A 21,095-nucleotide genomic window follows, 5' to 3' on the forward strand; every position below is an offset into this window, starting at 1 on the left:
GGGGAGTCTCCGTCTCTGGAGACATTCCAAACCCGCCTGGAGGCGTTCCTGTGCCACCTGCTCTGGGTGACCCTGCTCTGGCAGGGGGTTGGACGGGATGATCTCCAGAGGTCCCTTCCAACCCCTGCCAGTCTGTGATTCTGTGACTCTCTTTGCTGCCTGGCTCTGAATTCAGAGATGCTCCTTCAGATCATGTTTGCACACTTTGAGTCTGTAAAACCTGTTTTTCACTGTTTGATAAAAAAAACCTGCAAATACAATATAGTTCCAAAAAATTTCCATGTGCCCAAACCCGCGATGCTGGCACCACTGGTTCCCATGAGCTCCAGTGCTGCTGCCAGCAAAGTCACCCCGTGGCAGCCTGGTGGGGTCACAGGTCCCCAGGAGCTGGCAGGGGGGTGCTTGGTCCCTCTGAGGACCAGGAGCATCCAGGCGGGAGGCTTGTCCCAAGAGGGTGACAACCATGGCTGGGAATCCCACTGCATAAAGCCTCTGCCGTATGACGAATGGCCCCCGCCCCTCCAAAAATAAATTGCTTCCTTTTTAAATCCTTTCTTACTGTTCCCCTCGTATTCGTAATAGGATGATCGGTGGAACCAAAGATGTGGCTGTTACTTTAAAGGATAAATTAGTTTGACTCTTAACTCAATAATTAAAACTGTTATGGCTATGAGCCTGCAGGGATAATGTACTATTATTATAGTCATTTGTTTCAATTAAATGCTTACTGATTTTACAATAGCAGCTGGGCACCTGCGTGAGATAGCTATTACTCTGAACAAGACATCTCAAATTCCAGCAGAAATTTGTCACTGCGCTAAAGCATTTTACATAGACCATGAAAGTTTATTAGGAGCAGTTACAAATCGGGAAGAGGAGGGGTGGTAATTGGGGATATATTTTCTTATCAGCTTCTCTCTCTCCTGCTCTCTCTCTTTTTTAAGTAAATCATCTTTAAGCATTTCAGCTATGGTGATGGGTTTACATTTAAACTTCAATACAGAAAAAGCCTGCTGGGAAAACTTTGCTTCAAAGCTGTTCAGCAGATAATTTCTCTCCCTGGTTGATTGTGATTGTAATGGCTTCTGCTCGGGAACAAACCTAAGGAGAGGTAGGCTGTGCCGCCAGTGGGCCTTGTAGCCGCCCCTGGAATAGCTACTTCCCTTGCCCAGGGAGGAAGACCCTGGCCGGGGAAGGCTCCAGCAGGTCTGCTCATCCCACCCATGTGAATCCACCCCAGGAAAGTTGGCAGTCATAGGGTCATGAAATGGTTTGGGTTGGAAGGGACCATTGAAGCAGGACTCCTGCCTGGGTGGCACTCCCTGGGAGTGGGAGTGACTGGATTTGGGACCCTCATGGATACCTTTGCTGGACAAGTCCACAATAACCATAGAATCATAGAATGGTTTGGGTTGGCAGGGACCTTTAAAGGCCATCTAGTCCAACCCCCCTGCAATGAGCAGGGACATCTCCAACTAGATTAGGTGGCTCAGAGCCCCGTCCAACCTGACCTGGAATGTTTCCAAGGATGGGGCATCCACCGCCCCTCTGGGCAACCTGGGCCAGTGTCTCACCAAGATAATGTTTCAAAACGTGTCAAGTGGAGCTTCAAGTTAACTGCCCCCCAAAATTCATATGTAAAAGGCAGCTGTTTCCAACAATAAGGGCTACGACACTAGCCAGCAGACCTGGGGCTCTGGTCCCAGCCTCAGGCAGGGGTGGTTGCTGTTGTTGAACGTCCTCTCCTCCAAATTCCTAATTCCCAACTGAAGCCTTGAGGCAGGTCCCACCCCCGTAACCACCTTCTACCTTTGCTTTGCATAGGATTTTTCTCCTCCTCTTCCCGCTTTCCTTGGTCTCAGCCACACTTTGAAGGCATCACCATGTTTTGGTGGCAGAAGCACAAATTCAGAGGTTCTGTGTTATTCCCCCACAGCGTGTTTTGCCCTTGCTGCATCCATGGCTGGGCTGCGATCCCGGGTGGGATCTGTGCCGAAGAGCGCGCAGATGTTACCCAGCAGGAAAGGAAGAAATTTGGCTGGAGCTTGCCGTAACGGCATTGGCTGACCCCCGCTGCACCACAGCCCCCCGAGATAAAGCGGGATGTGTAGGAGATGATGGCAAAGACCAGCGATAGCAGTCAGATGGCACAGCTCCAGCCCAGGGGCATCGCCCCTCTAAAGGTCCCTTCCAACCCAGACCATCCTCTGATTCCCTGATCTTTGCTTCCAGAGCACCCAGGTCCCCAGCCAGGCTCTTCCTCGCGGCATTTTGTCACTGGCACTGGATTACCCTTCTCCCCAGAAACAAGGAGCGCGGACCATATGCCGTTTGTCAGCCTATTTTTCTCCCCTTCTTAGGATTAGCTGGAGCGTTTATAGGCTTGATATGCATATTCATCAAAAAAATTGAAATATTATGGAAGAAAAGAAGCTGTCTTGGAGTTAGCACAGCCTTTGGGAATCTGCTAAGTAAGATGCACTTAATTACTTGAGCTGTGACTACATCACATTTCACTCATGTTTCCTCTGAGATGCAAAACATCTTTTCAGCAGAGGCTGCAAATGCGTCCTGAGCCCTTTGTAGCAATCGGGATGGAGACAGGATCAGACCTGGCTCTCGGAGCCGCCCCTCCTAGTGATGGAGATAATCACGTTTGCAGGGCGGTTATTTAATTACGCGTGTGCTTCTGTTGGGCTCCGTGGAGATGCCGAATGCTTGGCAGAGGGGAAAGGCAGGGGTACAGCCCCAGCGAGCCCGCGGCAGGGGTCGAATTCCATGGGAATGGTGTGCCGTGGGAGAAGAGGTTGTTTGCTTTTGCAGGGGGAAAACGTCACATTCATTACCTTCTCTCGCTTTGGTTTGCCATCGTTGGGATTTCATTCATCATTTACTTTGCCTAATTAGGCGGTTCGCTGCAGGGGAGCATCTCTGAATCCTGCTCCTGGGTTTCTCTTTCCTTGGGACTTTCTTGGGGGGGTTAGTCGCTACTTTGGGTGCACAACTAAAATAGCTCTGTGTTGGCAGGGTCTCACAGCAGAAAGCAGGACTGACCCTTTCCCCAGCTGGAGCAAAGGCCATTGTTGCCCCAAGGCCCCCAGAAGAAGCGCTGGGGCTGCACACCAGCCGCTCGCCTTCATTTCCACCCCAAACATTTTATATTTGGAGACGACAAATGGCTTTTCCACCACTCGTCCTCTCCGGTCCTGAGGACATCGGGAGCTGTGGGCAGGGGCTGTGGCAACCTGGCACGTTCTTCCAAAACTGCATTTTTATTTTTTTTTTTTTAAAAAAAAGGGAAATGGTGAGAAATTTAGTGAGTGGCAAAAGATGGGGCCAGATCCTGTTCCTCCAGGTATCAGCCAGCAGGGTCGCACATGGGGACCACAGTCTAATGTGTCCTTCTGCAAAACCTCCTGGCCAGGGTGGGAAGAGATGGAGACATGGAAGAGGGAGGGCGGGAGTCAGAACCAGCAATATTCAGCAAAGGTTTTAAGTAAAACCACTGATTTTTAATGATGTAAAGAAATAGGCAGCTGCTTGGGAAGAGGCTTCTGGGCTAAGATGTCCTTGGGGGGAGGATGTCCCAGGAAAATTGTTGTGTCTCTGCTTGTTACGAGAGGGCTGTGGTTGGGTTGCTGTCAGCAGGAGGCTCCTGCATGGATTCTCGGAGCCAGGGCTCAGGTTTCTGGTTTTTCCTACAAATTTTCATAAGCATTTGCAGCACGTGTCCCATATCCATAATTGCACTTCTGGACTTGTTCTGCTCTGATGCATAAATAACATGCACTGTAAAGAAAAAGTGTATGATTACATATTTAATGGATAAACGGAGCTGTTGTGGTCTATTGGCCACATAATAAAAGTTTCCAAAAAATTGTCTTAATACAGTATTTACCCAAGAGACTGCCATGGCTGCAAACGTGAATGAGCTATTTTAAATTTTAAAACTTTTTAAGCCACGTTTCATAGCCTTCCCCATTTCTAAAACACCCGTCTTCTAAACTTTTTCTTCATTTAAATTTAAAATAAGGACAATAAATTATTCTTTTCCTTAGCAGCTGGCAGATCTTCTCTAACATGAAAGGTCTGGATTAAGCTGACAAAATCCCAGACAAATGTACCTTTTCCACTGGAATTTGGGAAGTTTACCCCTCGCACAGCAGACAGATGCTGAGCTGTCTCCCCACTTTGCAGGCTCCCCATTGCTGCCCGTCTCACCCCTGCCCATTCCCAAGATGTTTACAAATTTAATTGTAAATGGAAAAATTGCCTCTCTGCTGCCTCCTGCGCTTTCCGAGCCCGTTGTCCGTCCCCACCTTGCTTGGCTGCGGCGTGCGCATCCTCGATGTCTTTTTGGCCAGGATTTCCCACGCAGAAGCCAAACCGCTGCAATAAGGCAGGGATTTGGGGCACATAAAACTTGTCCATAGTTCAGGCAGCAGGGAGTTTTCTCAGCTCCGCGATGGAGCAAAGCTGGTGGTTCCTTGCAACCACCATTCAGCCTGGTCTCTAAGTCAGCCTCGGTCGGACTCCTCGTGCTGTTGAAATCATAGAATCATGGAATGGTCCGGGTTGGAAGGGACCTCAAAGACCATTTCGTTCCAACCCCTCTGCCCTGGGCATGGACACCTCCCACCAGACCAGGTTGCTCCAAGCCCCGTCCAACCTGGCCTTGAACCCCTTCAGGGATGGGGCAGCCACAGCTTCTCTGGGCAACCTGGGCCAGGGGCTCACCACCCTCACAGCACAGAATTTCTTCCTGATATCTCCTCTAAATCTCCCCTCTTCCAGTTTAAAACCATTCCCCCTCATCCTATGGCTCCCCTCCCTGATCAAGTGTCCCTCCCTATCTTTCCTGTAGGCCCCCTTTAGGTACTGGAAGATTTTCTTCCTGTGACTTAAATTCCCACACTTTGTAATTAAAACAGAAAAAGGGCAGATCTGGGAAAATCTGTTCCCCTGACACACACTCCTCTACTGATGGAGAATCCGAAAGAGAGCAGAACGTGCTGTCGGGTGTTGCATAAAGCTCTTGATTCCTGACCTGCAGGAGTAAATCTGGTTTTGCATTTGGATTTATTTCTTCTGAAGCCTACCGAGCCCTTGCAGGTCTTCCCGGGGTTGCTTTCTGTATGTGCTGCTAATGGAGTTGGCAAGCCTCCCCTGGTAATGAGAGACTGCACCTCAGCGGGCTTATCGGAAATGAAGATTGTTAATAAATAAAGCCTGGGTCTTTAAACTCATGTTAACATTAATCAGATTAATATAAAAGGGAAAAAGTCTGGAGAACGATCCAGGCAGGGCTTGCTCTCCCTCCCACTGGCTTCCTCCGTGGCTGGATGAGGCTGAGCCCTGCCGCTGGGGACTGGCCGGGCAGGGATGGATCCTGGGGTGAAAAAGGGGTTTTCAGGGAAAATGGTACAAACTGGAACTGAGGTCTTGGCTCAGCAGACAGCAAGGCAGCCCCAAAGCCCTCCATGCACCTACAACATGGCCAGGTTTGTCCCCCCCTCATTTTATCTCATCTTCCCTCCGAGGACAGGACAGGGGGTTGTTGCTGCCCCCGCCTGACCCAACCACTTGAACTTTGGTTTATGCCACGACATAGGGGGATATACGCTCCGTAAGATATTTTTATTTTGCCTAATATAGCATTCAACATTTCTTGTTACCCATATATATATATATATATGTTCCATTTCTCTTTCGAATCTCTCAAGGCTGTCGGGCTCAGCAGCCGCCGGAGGCAGCGCATGTGCCAATGGCCTGTGCCGTGCCCGTGTGTCCCTGCAGCCATGTGTCTTTAGTCGCCTTTCAGTCCCATCAGATGTCTCCTTGTGTTATGAGAACAGATAAGTAAGTGTTAGGAAACTTTTTTAGGGGAGGGACAACTGTATCAGGTAGTCACTCCTCTCGTCTCTTACGCGTGCGCACACACACATCGCTTCTGGTCCCTGAGGCAGGCAGGGGCACCTCCTGGACACACGGGCAGATGCACAAAGACAAATTAGCACGTCTCCGTAGTCCCCGTGGGCAGGGAGATGGCAGGAGCAGAGCCCCCGGGCGCGTGGTGCTCATTTCTTGCTCTCGGCATGTTTGGAAGGGGGCACGAGGAAGACTTCACCAGCTGCGTAGAATAATTTTAAATCAGTCGATAAGAATTCACCGTAAAGTGATTTGACAGTATGATAAATATATAAGTACCTTTTTTAATTACAAAGTGATATTCTCCTAACTCAGATCCAGGAGATGGTCCACTCAGATGCCACGTCCTATGAGTCCAACCGTCAAGTGCCCCTGATCAATCGCCCCGGGATGTTAGCCGGCCCCATGAGCGCTCTCAGCCAGTCTCAGCTGATTTCGCAGATGGGGATGCGGAGCGGTGTTACCCACGGTTCCCCCTCGCCCCCGGGAAGTAAGTCTGCTACACCATCTCCCTCCAGTTCTACTCAGGAAGAGGAGACAGAGTCACATTATAAGGTACGTGCAGTCACGCCTGTTTTAACAGACAGCGAGAAAACAGCCGATGATGCTTTTCAGTGAGGGATAAATTGTGCTAAATAAGAGCACAGATTTTTGGTCTTTTTTTTTTTTTTTTTTTAATATATATACAGTGGGAGACTTTCCCAAGGATGGGGAGATCATTTCCAGCCTAGGGTGAGGTCCAGCATGGCAGGCTAGCGCACATGCTTGGGTTGTGCATGCAAAAGGTTTGGCAATGAGACTTGGGCTTTTCTCTCCATGGTTTACGAGGTCTATGAGGGATTTGGGTCTTTTCAGTCTGGAAAAAAGACGGCTGAGGGGGGATCTTTTATCAATGCTTATAAATACTGAAAGGGTGGGTGTCAGGAGGATGGGGCCAGGCTCTTTTCAGTGGTGCCCAGGGACAGGACAAGAGGTAACGGGCACAAACTTGAGCATAGGAAGTTCCACCTAAACATGAGGAGGAACTTCTTCCCTTTGAGGGTGGCAGAGCCCTGGCACAGGCTGCCCAGAGAGGTGGTGGAGTCTCCGTCTCTGGAGACATTCCAACCCGGCCTGGACGCATTCCTGTGCCACCTGCTCTGGGTGACCCTGCTCTGGCAGGGGGTTGGACGGGATGATCTCCAGAGGGCCCTTCCAACCCCTGCCAGTCTGAGATTCTGTGATCAAGCTGTGAAGTTTCCTCCTCTGAGGGTTTTGATGAGCAAAGCAGGCTCAGGGCTAAGGTTCTGCAAATGCTTGGGTGCAAAATCAGATTTCTGGTGGCAGGTATACAGGAGACTAAAACAGGGAAGGACAATAACGCAGGGTGGGATTTAACTGAGCTCGGCAGACATGGCTTGCTATGGAAAGAAAAATCGGAAATCAAAAGAGAAAGAGTGTTCTGCCTTTTAGTTGGCCCGGGCAGTGTGTTAGGTAGTCAGCAATGTCTTTGTGGCACAGAGTCTGCCCCTACAGCCAGAACAACTGGCGAGCACGGCATCCAGAAACCCAAGGATTTCCTAGGGTTTTGGGAACATCTGGGTTGTTGCCTATCTTTCTCAAAACGCACTGACAAAGCCAACAAGACATGCTGCGTTCTGCGCATCTCCCGTCTGTTATTTACCGAGGACAAATTGCAGCAATTGCAGGGTCGCCGCCTCAACACCCGGTGGGTCTCCATGCCTGCAGGTCAAACACTGGGCTCCCTGCGGACTTTAATCAAAGTCTTTTGTGGAAAACCTTCTCCTGGAAGGTGCTGATCCGAGGTTGACAGCAGAAGCACTGGTATTGCAACTTTGTCCCCTAAAAATAGATGGCTGTGACAGGATTTGAATGCAGAGACCAGAAAAGTAGGAAACCGCTAGGACTGAGCAAAAGCCTTTCCCTTTCCATGGAAATCTTAAAGGTCTTTTCCAACCTAAATGATTCCATGATTCTGTGAAATCTAGACAAATGTATTCCCATCAGTCCTGTAATTTTTCATCCTTTGGCAGTTTTCACCTCAGATCAGGACATTCCAAAGCAGAGCGCGCATGTGGGTGCGAAAACTGAGCTTCAGTGGAATAGAACTTTAAAAAGAAGGGATACACCTGATTGAAAATAGATGGCGTTTCTCAAACTTTGCTATTCCACATTTGGGGGACACTGTGGGATGGGTTGTGCTGCTGGACCCCACGGTCTGCCACCTCCCAGAGCCCACGTCACACAGCTCCAGGCAATTAATTCCAGCAAGAGCTAAAATCTTTCACGTTAGTGGAAAATGAGTTTCAGCTTAGTTACACGCCAGATTCTCTTACTCTGCCTCTTTCAGCATCACCCAGCTTTCCTCCCAGCCAGTCAGGGCCGCAGGAGTCACTGGGGAGGACGTGGCTTTGGGGTTGGATCTTCTGTTCTCATCGAGCCAGTGATGCCTGTGGGGGTAGGAAGGATTTGGAGATGTCCAAACTATGACAACTGGCAGAGATTTGAATTTTTCCTATCCCTAAAGGCATGCCCCCTCGTTTTTCTGCCCCGTAAACTACCCAGCAAGACAGGTGGAACAGGAATGGTGTATTTGATGGAGGAAGGAGATCATAAGTGTAAAGAAAGCAGCAGAACCGCGCTGTGGCCTGCAGGTTTCTGTTTGTTTTCTCTATCTGCCCAGCTGCTGTATTCACCCATCGGTCATTTTTCCTATGGCCATTAAGGGCCTTTCTGCAACAAAGCAAAGCAATGTCTAACAAGCAGAAATTAATCTTGTAACTGAGAAGGTCACACGTTAAAGAAATGGGTCTGACACCAGTGGGTGGTTCAGGTCCAGTAGGTCCTTAGATCCAGGGAGCTTGTGATTTGAGGATGTCTCCCAGCCTCACTGATGCATTTATTGCTTTGGGGGGGATGTACACGTGCATGGGAGGGAGAGGTAGTTGTAGTCCAGATTCCAGTTGGATTAGCGATCTCTCTCCATGGTTATTAAAATCATGGCGTCCATGAAGTTCCTGCTCTTCATGGGTTCAACATCTAAGAAGGCACCAAGCTACCAGTTTATAGGTTCACATCTGTCACCGGTGAATTGCCCCAGTCCACATCTGGTGTTGAACATACCTTCTGGTTAAACGTACCTGGTGGCCATACGCTTCATCCCGCCACATGGCCTTCACCCATGTCTCAGCCCTTGGGGGATATGGTTGTTCTGGCGCAGTGAGGCGCTGGCTCGCTGGGGTTTGCCTTTAGCCATGAACATGGCTTAGGTTGTTCAAGCATCTCCTGCAGCCCAGGGCTGGACTGTTGGCTCATCCTGTGCTGCATCACACCTGGTAAACCCCAGCAAAACCAGGCAAAGTCCTGATCTGCTCTGCTCCCCTCTGGCAGCGTCTGTTTTCCATAAATACCATTTACTCTTTGGTGCTGCCTAAGCAAGACTGACTCTAAAACCATCGTCGTGGCCAGGGTTGGATTGTGCCAGTTGCCGGCTCCTTCACTTGGTCAACGGCTGCGAGGAGAGCAGCTCCCCCTCTGCAGCACTTTAGTGAATCAAACAGGATTACAGTTAGTTAAAATATCGTCTCACTTGCTAATGGGCTGAAGCCCTGTCATGCATTTTTTTTTTTCTCCTAATAAGCTGGCCTTTCACCTCCAGGCCTCCCATTCAAGCCCAATTGGGCAATTTTAAATTAAATGCAATTTTTTTGGTCTCTCTGCTCATTCACTAATGGTCACTGTCTGTTTGACAAATGTCACTGCGCTGATACTGAACTTAATGACCAGTCAAGAGCTGCTGCGCAGAGCACAGGAGCACTGCTGCCCTTTCCTCCCCGCGCCTGGCCTGAGTGAAGCCTCTTAAATCCCGCCGCTTCCAAGCACGCAATCGTAATCGGCAAATCCATCAGGAGAAAAGGCCTTTTGCTCCCAGCACTCACTGGGAGGCAAGGTTTTCTCAACGGTTTGGTGTTTAGACCTGTGTCAATTCATTTTTTTTAGACCTCTAAGTGACAGATTGGGCAACTTCCTAAGTGATGTAATTAGCCCGTGCTCCTGGTAGAGCAGGGGCTGCCGCAGTCAGGTAGTAGCCGAGCACTCGGTGCCAGAGCGTGGTGGGTCTGCAGGAGGAGGTGCTGGGACCCTGTTTGCCCTCCGGGATGCAGAGATCAGCCAGCTGGCAGCAACCGATTTTATTCTCTGCCGTCTTTAACCTCTGGCGTATTTAGTTTTTCCTCCTCTATAAAATAAGGATAATGGTGCTTCCCTGTAGTGCGAGCTTTCACTGACCGCAGTTAATGCCTTGAGAGCTTTGATGTGTGTCCAGGTGCTTTCCAGGGGTCTTCCCCTTTGCACACCATCACACAGAGGCCTCAGCGGTCCCATGTATTCAACACGCTGCCCAGGGCATCATGGTGGAGGCTCAGCCATAGGCTCTTCTTTCTGTGCTGCCTTCACTGGAAGCACCCCTGTTTCCACCTGGCAGTTTTACTTCCCAGCCTGGTGGCAGTGTCTCGTACTGAGCAGGCAAAAAGTCCAGCTTCTGTTTCCTGTGTCCTGCTCCCCTTAGTTCCACCATCCACAGGCTGGTGGATACAGCCAGACCTTGTCATCCAGCCTCGTCATAAAGAGTGACCGGTGCATGCAAAGCGTTTAATACGGAAGATTAAAATAGTTTAATTCCTCGATATTTTTCCTGGATAGGGGTACATACCTGTTAGCAGGGTGAAGCAAATTTTGGATGGCCCCATTGTGAACAGGTTGCCCAGAGAAGCTGTGGCTGCCCCATCCCTGGAGGGGTTCAAGGCCAGGTTGGACGGGGCTTGGAGCAACCTGGTCTGGTGGGAGGTGTCCTTGCACGGGGCAGGTGGCGTTGAACTAAGTGATCTCTAAGGTCCCTTCTAACCCAAATTCTATGATTCTCTAATGCTGTGACGGTGGTGCTGCTTGGCTAGTGCTCACACCTCTCCTGCCTCAGGAGCAGGGAGGCTGAGCTGCCGGCACACATCGGGGTGAGGACAGGCAGAAGCAGCTTGCCAAGGGGGATTACTGGTCTGGAAATCAGAAACCATGTGGAAGCCAATTTTGGAAAAATTCATAGCCTGATAAAGGGATCTGGCTGGGAAGCAAGGCGTTTGGGGAGGTCCCAGAAGAGGATCAAGGAGAGAATGAGCTTGTCATGCCGGGGAAGAGGAGGTGGAAGGGGGTGACCGAGGATGAGTGCCTGGAAAGCCCCAGCTTTGGAGCGGGGACAACCGGAGCAGCAAGGGACGAGCCCAAGCTGTGACCCGGGCTGTGAGGAGGCACCTAAGCCGGGCTCAGGCACGCACCGGCAGTTTGTGCAATGATCCTGGAGGCTCCTGGGAGCCAAAGAGACCCCCAGGGCCGCTGCCCTCCTTGCTGTGCTGGGTGCCCTTCTCTACCCGTGCCCTCTCTCGTCCCCTCTGCTAACAAGCTGTAGCAGGGACTCGTAGGGACTGCTGACTGCTAAGGTTCATCTCTTGGTGATGAGGTGGGTCATCAGACCCAGCTGACTGCTAAGGTTCTTGGTTTTGCAGGTTACTGGAGAGAAAAGACCATCAACAGACCTGGGCAAAAAGCCCAAAAGCCAAAAGAAGAAGAAAAAGAAGGATCCCAATGAGCCACAGAAGCCCGTGTCAGCCTACGCCCTGTTTTTCAGAGACACGCAAGCAGCCATCAAAGGGCAAAACCCCAACGCCACCTTCGGAGACGTATCAAAAATTGTTGCATCAATGTGGGACAGTTTGGGAGAAGAGCAAAAACAAGTGAGTTACTGATGTCTTCTTTTTTTTTCTTCCAACCGTTTAAATACGTTTTTCCATGGTGCAGAGCGTCAGAGTCTCCCCAAGCACGTTAGGAGCGTGGCCAGGGCCTTAACCAGGCTGAAGTGTGTGCCCAGAGACGGGGGGTATTTTCCAGAGTGGTGCTGAAGTGCCCACTGCCACTCGAAGCGATGCTGGAGTGGTTTGTGTGCCCCGAGCCGGTGCGACGGCGACATGACCTGGTCCTTGGACACCTCCCTGGGGTGCCCTGCAGACAGGTCCTTGCCACCCAGGTGTCCCAAGGCAGGGGGGGTCTGACCCCTGTCACAGGCAGGGCAGGGATGGGGCAGCAGAAGGATGCGCTAAGTTTGCTCTGCCTCTGCCCCTCTTTTAGAAAAATCTCTGTTGTTACATGGGGAAGAGCAAATTTTTCTGGCAACTAATTATTCTTGAGAAGATCATACTTTGCAAACACATCAATGGCCTTTCCCTGACATGGGGTTTTTACAGCCTTAGATGAGAGGTGGGTTTGTATTTGCTTATTTACTTACAAGGAGTGATGGCAACCGGCTAAAAACTATTAACTCTCTACATCATTGGCCTGAAATCTAACGTTAAGGCTTTAAAAGCTTAGAAAGGAGATGTCTGAAGTGGCCTCACAGAGGAAACCTTCCTGCCCCAAAGCTGTCAAGCACTTTCAGTCTGCTTCACACGGAGACTACTGGAGTCCTGCTTCAGCTGGTTTGTTGATGCTGAGTCAGTTACAAAAGCCTGTAATTGCTTGTTGCCTATTGAGAAAACCCCAGGGAACACTTTCCGTAGCAAGTGTGTCTCTTTATCAGGCAGAGCGAGATCTGCCACTGTATGTGATGTGTCTCTGAACCCAAACATGCTTTCACTGACAGCCCCCCCATGAGCGGTGAGCCCTTCTCCTAGAGCCTGGCTGCCAACCTCAGCCTGGCTCCGTCTCTCCTTGGGTGTCCACGGCCAGCATTTGAAGCACCTACTTTTGGGGAGGGAGGAAAAAAAGTTATTTAAATGGAAGTCATGCTAGGAAATAGCCTTGCTTTCCACCCTGCACCAAGTCAGGAATAAGAGCGAGGCATCTTCTGGGATGAAAGCCCTTTTGCTGATCCATCTGGAGTCTTCCTACTGTGCAAAGTATTGCTTTGATGTTTTCATGATCCTCCTTCTTCTCCTCTTTGGACGGATCACTGGGGGATCATGCAGGAATTTCTCATGTTGAAGAAGGGAGGAATATCCCAGGAAGGTGCAGGGCAGGGGCTGGGTTGGGGCTATTGGAGCTATTGGTGGGAGGTTCAGGAGCACAGAGAAGCTTTTATGTCACCTCTTTCTCCTGCTTTCATCCCTCCCAACGTCTCATGCTGCCTCTCCCTTGCTCCATCTGGTTGCAAATGTCTCTGTAGATCGGGCACTGAGCTCGGCTGCGAATGTGGTTTGTATAATGGAATTGCTGGTGCGACCCTGACTCAGCGCAGTGCAAATGCTCGGCTCTTAATTAACAGCAGGGATTAGACCAGTCCGTTTATCTTCCCTGCTAACTCTCCCTTCTTCTCTTTTATGAGATCGTAGCAGCCTTGCCGCCTCTTTACACACGCTTTCTAAGTGGCTCCATTTCTCCCTCTGTAATTGATTTAATTAAGTCATTTGTTCCTTGTCTGAATGCTTAAATATTAACTTCCTGGCTTTGTCTCCAGCTGTATACTTTTCTCCCATGACAGCTACCTCCCTGCCCGGGACTCCGGCTGGAGGGACGCTATTTATCCTTGGCTCTGGCACCGCGTTGCTGGTTTGTGCAATGGGGCACGTTCACTCTTGAAGTGTTTGGCTGGAAAAGAGTTTATTTGGTCCCCGTTTGCTTTCCCCTGCCAGCATCCCCAGTCAAGTTTGTTTAGATTCATAAGGCAATGCAATGGAAAGGAAAAAAGGAAAAAGGAATTAAAAAAAAAAACCAAACACATTAACAAAATGTCTTTAATGCGTGAAAACAAGTGCCTAGGATGTCCTGCAGGACTTGATGCATGCATTCATGGTAAAGGCAAGCAGCCCATGCCAAGCACTCTCTTGGGACATCTCGGGAGGGGACGGTGACCGAGCAGGACAGCTTTATGGTGATGCCATCACTGGCCAAAATCCTACTGGGACCTCGGAGTCCAGATTGCCATGTGGCTGCACCGGCCTGTGGTTCAGCTCATCACCACGCTGAGCATCATGGAAAGGGATGGAAAGGAGGAAAAGGGAAGTATTTCACCTGATGCGCTGCTCCTAGCTCTAGTGACAACAGTGGTTTTGATTATCTTCATATCCTCCCTGCAGAACGCAGTGCAGAAGACAACACAGCGAAAAGCCAACACGACGATGGCAAAGTAGACAAGCAAGAGCCAAATCTGGACGTTCTTGCTCAATTAGGGCCAAGGTTTTAGTTAAAGAAAGCTTCCGCTCTTTCTGGCATGAGAAAGGAGGGTGGATTTGAGGCTGGAGGATGTTGATTTTGGCCCAAGATGTTCAGGGTGGGGCTGGGGCATCTCATCTCCAGAGGACTGATGTGCAGACCCCAACCCCACCATGCTGTTATTAAGCGGTCATTTATACCACTGTTAGTTTCTGCTTCAGATGAAGATTACAAACCTTATTTTCCACTTTCCAACGGGCACAGCATTTCCCCAGCCCTGGGTGTGTTTTGGTCTCTTCCTTGTGGGAGAAGAGCAGGGAGGACAGGCAGGGAGAAACCAGGGAGGAGGTTCAGAGCAAGTTGGCCGATAAACCCAACCTCAGCCAGGCCATTTTGGACTTGTGATCCCCCACCACGTGTCAGCAGCCCCTGGCACATGCCCCAGTGGGCTTGCAGATCCATCCATCCATCCATCCATCCATCCATCCATCCATCCATCCATCATCCATCCATCCCTCCATCCCTCCTAGCTCCATCACGCACAGAGGAGTTATGTAGGGTGGGGTGGCCGCCCTACCAGTGGCGAAAGGAGGAGTAAAGCCCAGTGCAGATGGCTCGTAGCCACACTGCCAATGCCTCAGGCTCAGAGGTGTGGTCCTGTCCCCCACCCAGGCAGGCAGAACCTCAGCCCTGCTCCCCCCACAGCCATTGCGTGGAGCATTTCTGAGGCAGAACCAAGATGCCGCCCCTTTGCCGGTGAGCTCAGGCCGGCACACGGAGGGTTAATCCTCTGCCATTTGTGCTGCTAATGATTATATGCACTGTAATATCAAAGCTGTAGCTATTTATTTGCCATTGAGCAGGTGCTGCTGCTCCCACAAAGCAAATTTGCTTTCTCCTCCTGATGAAACAAGCAAAATAAAGGTTGCTCACGTCCCATTTCAGATATGGGTTTTGTTTTTTTTTTCCCTGTGCAGGAGCTGAAAGACAAACACCGCGCGGGAACCAGAATGCGCATTATGCAAGAAACCATATAATCTAGGAGCATCTTTGATTTGGCTGCTGCTGTCACAGACATGTATTTCGCAGAGAGGCTTCTCCCCCCACACCCCGCTTTCTTTCATTCTTACTGGTTTATCATTTGTGCCTTTGTCATTTTGTTCCTTCTTCTTCTTCTCTTCTCAGCCTCTTCACAATGAATCTTCATTTTCCCTCTGACACACTTGTATCTAAATTTCCTTATTTCCTGCCTTTTTTTATTTATATCTGTTGCCTGGTGATTTGATCATGCTGTGGAATACAGGATTAGCAATCTCCGTGTCCTTGGGTACCGCTCAAGGACACCTGTTCGGCAAAGCGCCGTTTTCTTCCCCGTTTTAACCCCTTCCAGTGCGGCCGTGCGTGCATAACAGTAATAAATAAGAATACCTTTAAATGTCTCCAGCGCTGCATTAGCAGGACGTTGTAATCTTCGTTCTTCAACAGCTGGCGCAGCCCTTTCTAAGAAGCTTACATGGGAGTCTGAAGAATGTGACTCGAGGAAAAAAAAAAAAAAATATTAATACGTACTCTTTGAACTTTGCAAATAGTTTAGCAGCTGTTCCTGTTGAGATAGCTTAGACTTTGGTGGAGAGTGAAATGCTAATTCAGCCATTATCATCAAATGGGGTACCTGTCGTCGTAATCCGCCTGCAGCTCCAGGTCCTTGCTCGAGGCTCGCAGAATCCTGTGCCTCAGTGCTATTTTTTTTTTCATTAGCAGATGTAGGCTAGCATTCGCAGCATTTTCCAGTGAGGTTTAAAAGGGCTGCCTGATTTGACAGAAATTAGAAGAATTTGAGCATTAGAGTGGAGCAAACTCTGCTAATTGACCAGGAAGGATTTTTCCCCGGCACGGACGTGGTGCTCACAGCCTGGTCCCAGCTTGTGCCACTTGGCCGGGCTGCAGCCACCTCTCCTCCTTCCATGGGGCCACCAGCCCTCCCGCGGCAGCCTCTGCTCCAGAGCAGGTGACACCCAGCCCTGGGTGGCATGTCCTCCCTCAGGAGGGATTCATTTGGGTGATAAACCTGGAAACTTTCCAGAGCATAGTAAGAAGTCACCCGTGGGTTTTGCTCTTCTCTGCCATGTTCTCCTAGTTCCCTCTCGGAGCGCCTTCCTGTTGTCCACTGTATTTTGGGGGAAAAGGGCATTGGTTTGGAGTCTGGTGATGATGGAGCGTGGGAACACTTGCCAAGCTGGCAGATGCAGATGTCTCTGGAACCTGCTGCTTTTCGCTAGGAAATCCAGCAACAAATTCAAAGCTTTGGGTCGATGTTTCCCTAGACCCTGGAAACTCAGAGCAGAGGCATCAAGAAGTTCCTGAGCAATCCCCGAGTGAACCTCAGGATAAACCAGGGCTCCCCATCCTAAGTGAGCAGAAGCAAAGTTGGACAAAACCAACATTTCCAGTTGAGTTTGTGAGTCTGGGGACTCACTGGGGACACAAAGGTACCAGAGATGAGTTCTTGCTCTCACCAGGACCAGTTTGGTAATGCTGAGTGACTCCGTGGCCAAATGCATAGGTGATGTTCCCATACAAATGCACAGCCTGGAGAATAACACAGCGTTCACACTCCAGGGATAAATTACCCAGCAGAGAAATTACTCGCTCAGCAGAAAACAATAGATCACCCATCTAATCAGATCCATCCGCTCATTGAACCTGATACATCACCAGGTGACAGGACACTGCATATACCTGCAGTGGGACGGGGGCATCTCGGGCCAACCGTAAAGCTGTGTTACAGCCGAGCCATCACAGGGGAGAGATCCCACAGGAACCGCATGCTTCAGGTGCTGCCTGACAGCGTGGCCATCAAACTGCCCAATTCCAGCATTGCACAGAGCTGTCAGCGGTGGAGCCACCACTGGTTGCAGTTCACTGCTGCTGCCCCAAAGCCCTGGCAGTGAGGGGCTGGAAGGGTCCAACCAGTTGTCCTGGCTTGGAAGGAGGTCTCAGCATCTTCTGAGTGTCAAGGAAAGCCGTGTACTGGAGAAGGATGAAAGCACCAATCCCAAGCAAGGTTTCAAGAGAGGGCTGGTGGAGACCAGGATAGTGATAGGGATGGTGCAAAAGGTCAGAACTGCTCTGAAAAGCATCTCCAAGAGCATGACTTCTCTTCTTGGAGAGCAAGATCAGAAGTGTGGAAGATGAATGTTGTGTGCTTTACGTCAGAGTTTAGGGGTTGGATTTGTCGCCCTCCCCCGCTGTTGCATTTGGAGTCTTCTGTGGGTTCTCCTGAGAACACACATGTGCCCTCGCATGGAGTGACAGATGACTTACAGCCAGGTGGCACCATGAAGTCAAGGAGAGGAAAGCAGGAGTCTTTCAGGATGCTTTAACCAATGGTAATTGCTACTTGATTATGGGTTTATCCATTCATTCTCCAAAGGACTGCTTCACAACACTGCATCTCCACCAGGGTAAAGGAGGACCTCTCCAGAAATACTTCCCATAGCCAGAGCCTTTTATGTAGGCGTCCTCAGGGATGTCAGATGCACAACAGCTCCCATGCCATAGCCGGGAGAGTCTGGGGGAGCTGGAGTACTGCTTAACCAGCAACCTCGTGATGGGCATCATCGACAGGGCCTCCCATGTCCAAGCCTGTTGACCTCAGGATTTAGCAACCCAGACTGTAGGTATTAGTCCAAAGGAGATGTGCTGAGATTTACACAGTAAACCTAGCTTGGGTTAGTTGGTTTTAATGGAGGGAGGGACAGAATAAGTCTTCCCCAAGGAGGGAGCAGGATGGATACAGAGGAGGGTGCGAGGAGGTGAGGAAGAGCTGGGAAGGAGTAAGGATGGCGTGTCCATGTTTGCTGTATGCATTTCCCATGGCCGTGTGGAGGCTGTATGCAAAGAGAAGGGTGGTGTGGCAGACACCGCCCCACAGGGAAGAAGTACTTTCGAGTCATCTTATGAATAAGCCATAAGTTATGATGATCCCAAGAGATACCTTGCAGGAAAGTGTATAATAGCGACAAGAAAAACCCTCCAGATTTACAAGCAGAATAAAATCCAAATTTATACATTTGGGGGGAAAAAAAAACCCAGTCATGGAATCATAGAAAAGAGGGCAAGGAGAGACTTAAGAGGTCAACCAGACCATACTGCTGCCTGAAGTCCGGATCATCTCTACTTAAGCCATTCTTGATGGATGTGTGCCTAATCTGTTCTTAAACCTTCAGTGGTGGAGATTACACATCTCCCCAGGCAATCTCTTCCCGTGCTTAATTATCCTTGCTGTTAGGAACGCTTTCCTCTTGCTTAGCCAACATTTCCCTTGTTACAATTTAAGCCTATTGCCTTTCTTCCTATCTGCAGTAGAGGCAGAGGTTCATTCATTGCCTCTTTCTTTGCTGCGTCGCATTTGGAGGCTGTGGCTCCACTTGGTCTTCTCTCCTAGCTAAATAAACGGAGTGCTTGGCTTCCTCCTGGAGACCTTTGCTGCCCTTTTCATCTCTCCTTTCCTGATGGTCTAATCTCTTTTTTGAAGCAAAATGCCCCAAACTCCCTGTAGGATTGCAGCGGAGACCTTTTCACTTGGGATCAGTGGACCCCTTGAATTTTTTGGACAGAGTTTGGGTTCTTTTCATCCTTCTCCAGGCTTGGAAAGCAGCATTTCTGTTAAAGCAGGGGGACCAGGCTGCAGAGGTTACCGCTAACAGCTCCGGCTGTCATTCAGTGCCTGCGCGACACGGAGCCGTTCGTGGGCGTCAGCGGGGTTTGGAATAATTGTCTTCTCTAATTAACTGGTTATCAAACAAGAACATTTCATTACGGTACAATTACTAGCTGCTTTGCTGAGACACAGAGGTGTCAGGATTACGATCCCAACATATGCTTCTTACAGCTCTGATTTTTTGTTTTCATAATCACTAACCGTTTTTGCTCCCCTCCCCAACCCACCCACTCGCTTAATGACTAATGAATCCTCCCGCTAACGAATAAGGAAAATAAATCAGCGGGCACGGCAGGTTAGAAAGAAAAACATGCAAAATGTTTTGAGGATCCTTAAATCTGATAAATTACTTTGAAATTAAAACCCCTGGGAGAAAATGGGATTTAATTAGAAAGTAGCATGGTTTTGTCAATGTTTAAATTAAAATTTTAAAGGTTATAAATACTGCACTGGAGCTGCCGTTACACAGAGGATTCGTGAGTTCAGTTCGGATCTGCGCTTCCCACACCGGTGCGGCGTTTCCCCAGGGGCAGGCTGCGGTTCCACTGCTCGGTGTCCTCGATGGAGCTCTGCGTGGGTGCAGAAAGCCCCAACGTGTGCGACAGGACTGCAGAAGTCCCGGGAGGAGACCCTTAGGGATGGAATTTTACAATGAGGGTGGTGAGCCCCTGGCCCAGGTTGCCCAGAGAAGCTGTGGCTGCCCCATCCCTGGAGGTGTTTAAGGCCAGGTTGGACAGGGCTTGGAGCAACCTGGTGTGGTGGGAGGTGTCCCTGCCCAGGGCAGGGGGTGGCACTGGATGGTCTTTAAGGTCCCTTCCGACCCAAACCATTCTATGATGGCTGGAGATATCTACTACAGCTTTAGGATGGGGTTAAAAGAAGAAGGTAACACAGGCAGCACTTTTCAAATACGAGTGAGGCACAGCCCTGTCTCAAAAAGACAAGGACAGATGAAGACTGGGGAAAAAAAGGGGGTAGCAGAAAAAAAAAAAAGTGATGGAGATGAAGATAGGCACAGAATTTATTGAGTTATTCATTTATTTGCATTTAGGTTAAGGAAGTCTTATTTACCTGCCCCCTCACTGTCCATAAACTGCAGGTTTTTCTCCAGACGAGTCTTTCTAATAATTGAATTTGTCTCCGCATAGCTGTGCATGCTTTGATTTCCCACTGTCCCAGATTTTAAAAAAAAAAAAAAAAAAAAGGCAAAACCGCTCTTGATATTTTGCTGTTACAGAGGAGAAATACAAATATGTTTTCATTACATCAGCACCCAGCTATGGCCACCGTTACACCGGGAATTCATATTTCATTGCTGTGCAGGCATCAGGGTCCGCATTTAAGGGCATCTGTTGGCAGCGGCGCTGGGGACACCCCACATTTCTGCTTTCCAGTGAATGCCGTGGGGGTGGCACTGGTGGCACCGCCGTGGGCTACGGGCATCCGCGAGGCGAGGATTGTAGAGGAAGGTGATAGCTTTTATGAGGGGAATCGGTACGGTTTGAAGAAATAGTTGCTTTTTGCAGGCAAACTCTTTTTTACAGGCTGACATTTTGAAATGTAATTTGGTTCTGAACGGAGCAAATATAATACTTCCTGAATGCCATAAAGCCAAAGACAAACTTAGGAAAATGCTCCATTACAGAAAATTACCGTCTGAGACCTCCAGTGTGTCAAGTCAAAACGTTTCATTGCGGGAATCTCTCTGATTTAGCAACGACAATAAGGTTTTCAAACCATTTTTAATAGAACTTATCTGATTTTACTGATTTTAAACTGAAAGCCAAAGAGCCGGATAGTTTCGCTGATGGAAGGTTATTTTCCCTTCGGAGGTCAGTGTTAGAAAGGAGTCTGGGATGCTGCCACGGCCGTGGAAATTTGCGGGGGAAAGGAGCTAAATATTCCCACCAGGCTTCAGCATCTCGATTCTTGAAAGCTGTCATTGTTTTAAAAGCAGAATTAAATTGTATGCAAATCTGTTGTAATTGAAATCAACTTTCGGTGCGCCGCTTGAGGAGGGCTTTGCGTTTCCAGCAGAGGAGAGGACTGATGGGTGTTTTTCTCGGGAGTTTCTGCCTTTTTGCTGAAATTTTTATTCCGTTTTAAAATATTCTTCTCGCTTGCTCGGTTTAATCTGTTTAACCCCGTGGGGACTCACGCTGCTTTAGAGTTATTTTTACATACATGGGGGACCAAACTCTGGGCAGAAGGGGTTCCAGCCCGGTGAAACAATCATGAAACATGTCTCATC

General features: G+C 49.4%; 1 protein-coding gene across 5 annotated transcripts in view; it reads left to right on the forward strand.

Moving 5' to 3' along the window:
• Positions 1–21,095, forward strand: part of TOX2 (TOX high mobility group box family member 2) — a 155,318-nt gene that overhangs the window by 122,070 nt on the left and 12,153 nt on the right. For 4 of the 5 annotated variants that reach the window (XM_074605332.1, XM_074605333.1, XM_074605335.1 and 1 more), the window contains exons 4-5: positions 6,244–6,483; positions 11,484–11,711. In XM_074605332.1, the coding sequence (XP_074461433.1) occupies positions 6,244–6,483; positions 11,484–11,711 (468 nt within the window). The remainder of the gene's footprint in view (positions 1–6,243; positions 6,484–11,483; positions 11,712–21,095) is intronic. The other variant, XM_074605336.1, reaches the window with a different exon arrangement.

The sequence above is a fragment of the Larus michahellis genome, chromosome 12 (assembly GCF_964199755.1).
Source record: "Larus michahellis chromosome 12, bLarMic1.1, whole genome shotgun sequence".
NCBI lineage: Eukaryota > Metazoa > Chordata > Aves > Charadriiformes > Laridae > Larus > Larus michahellis.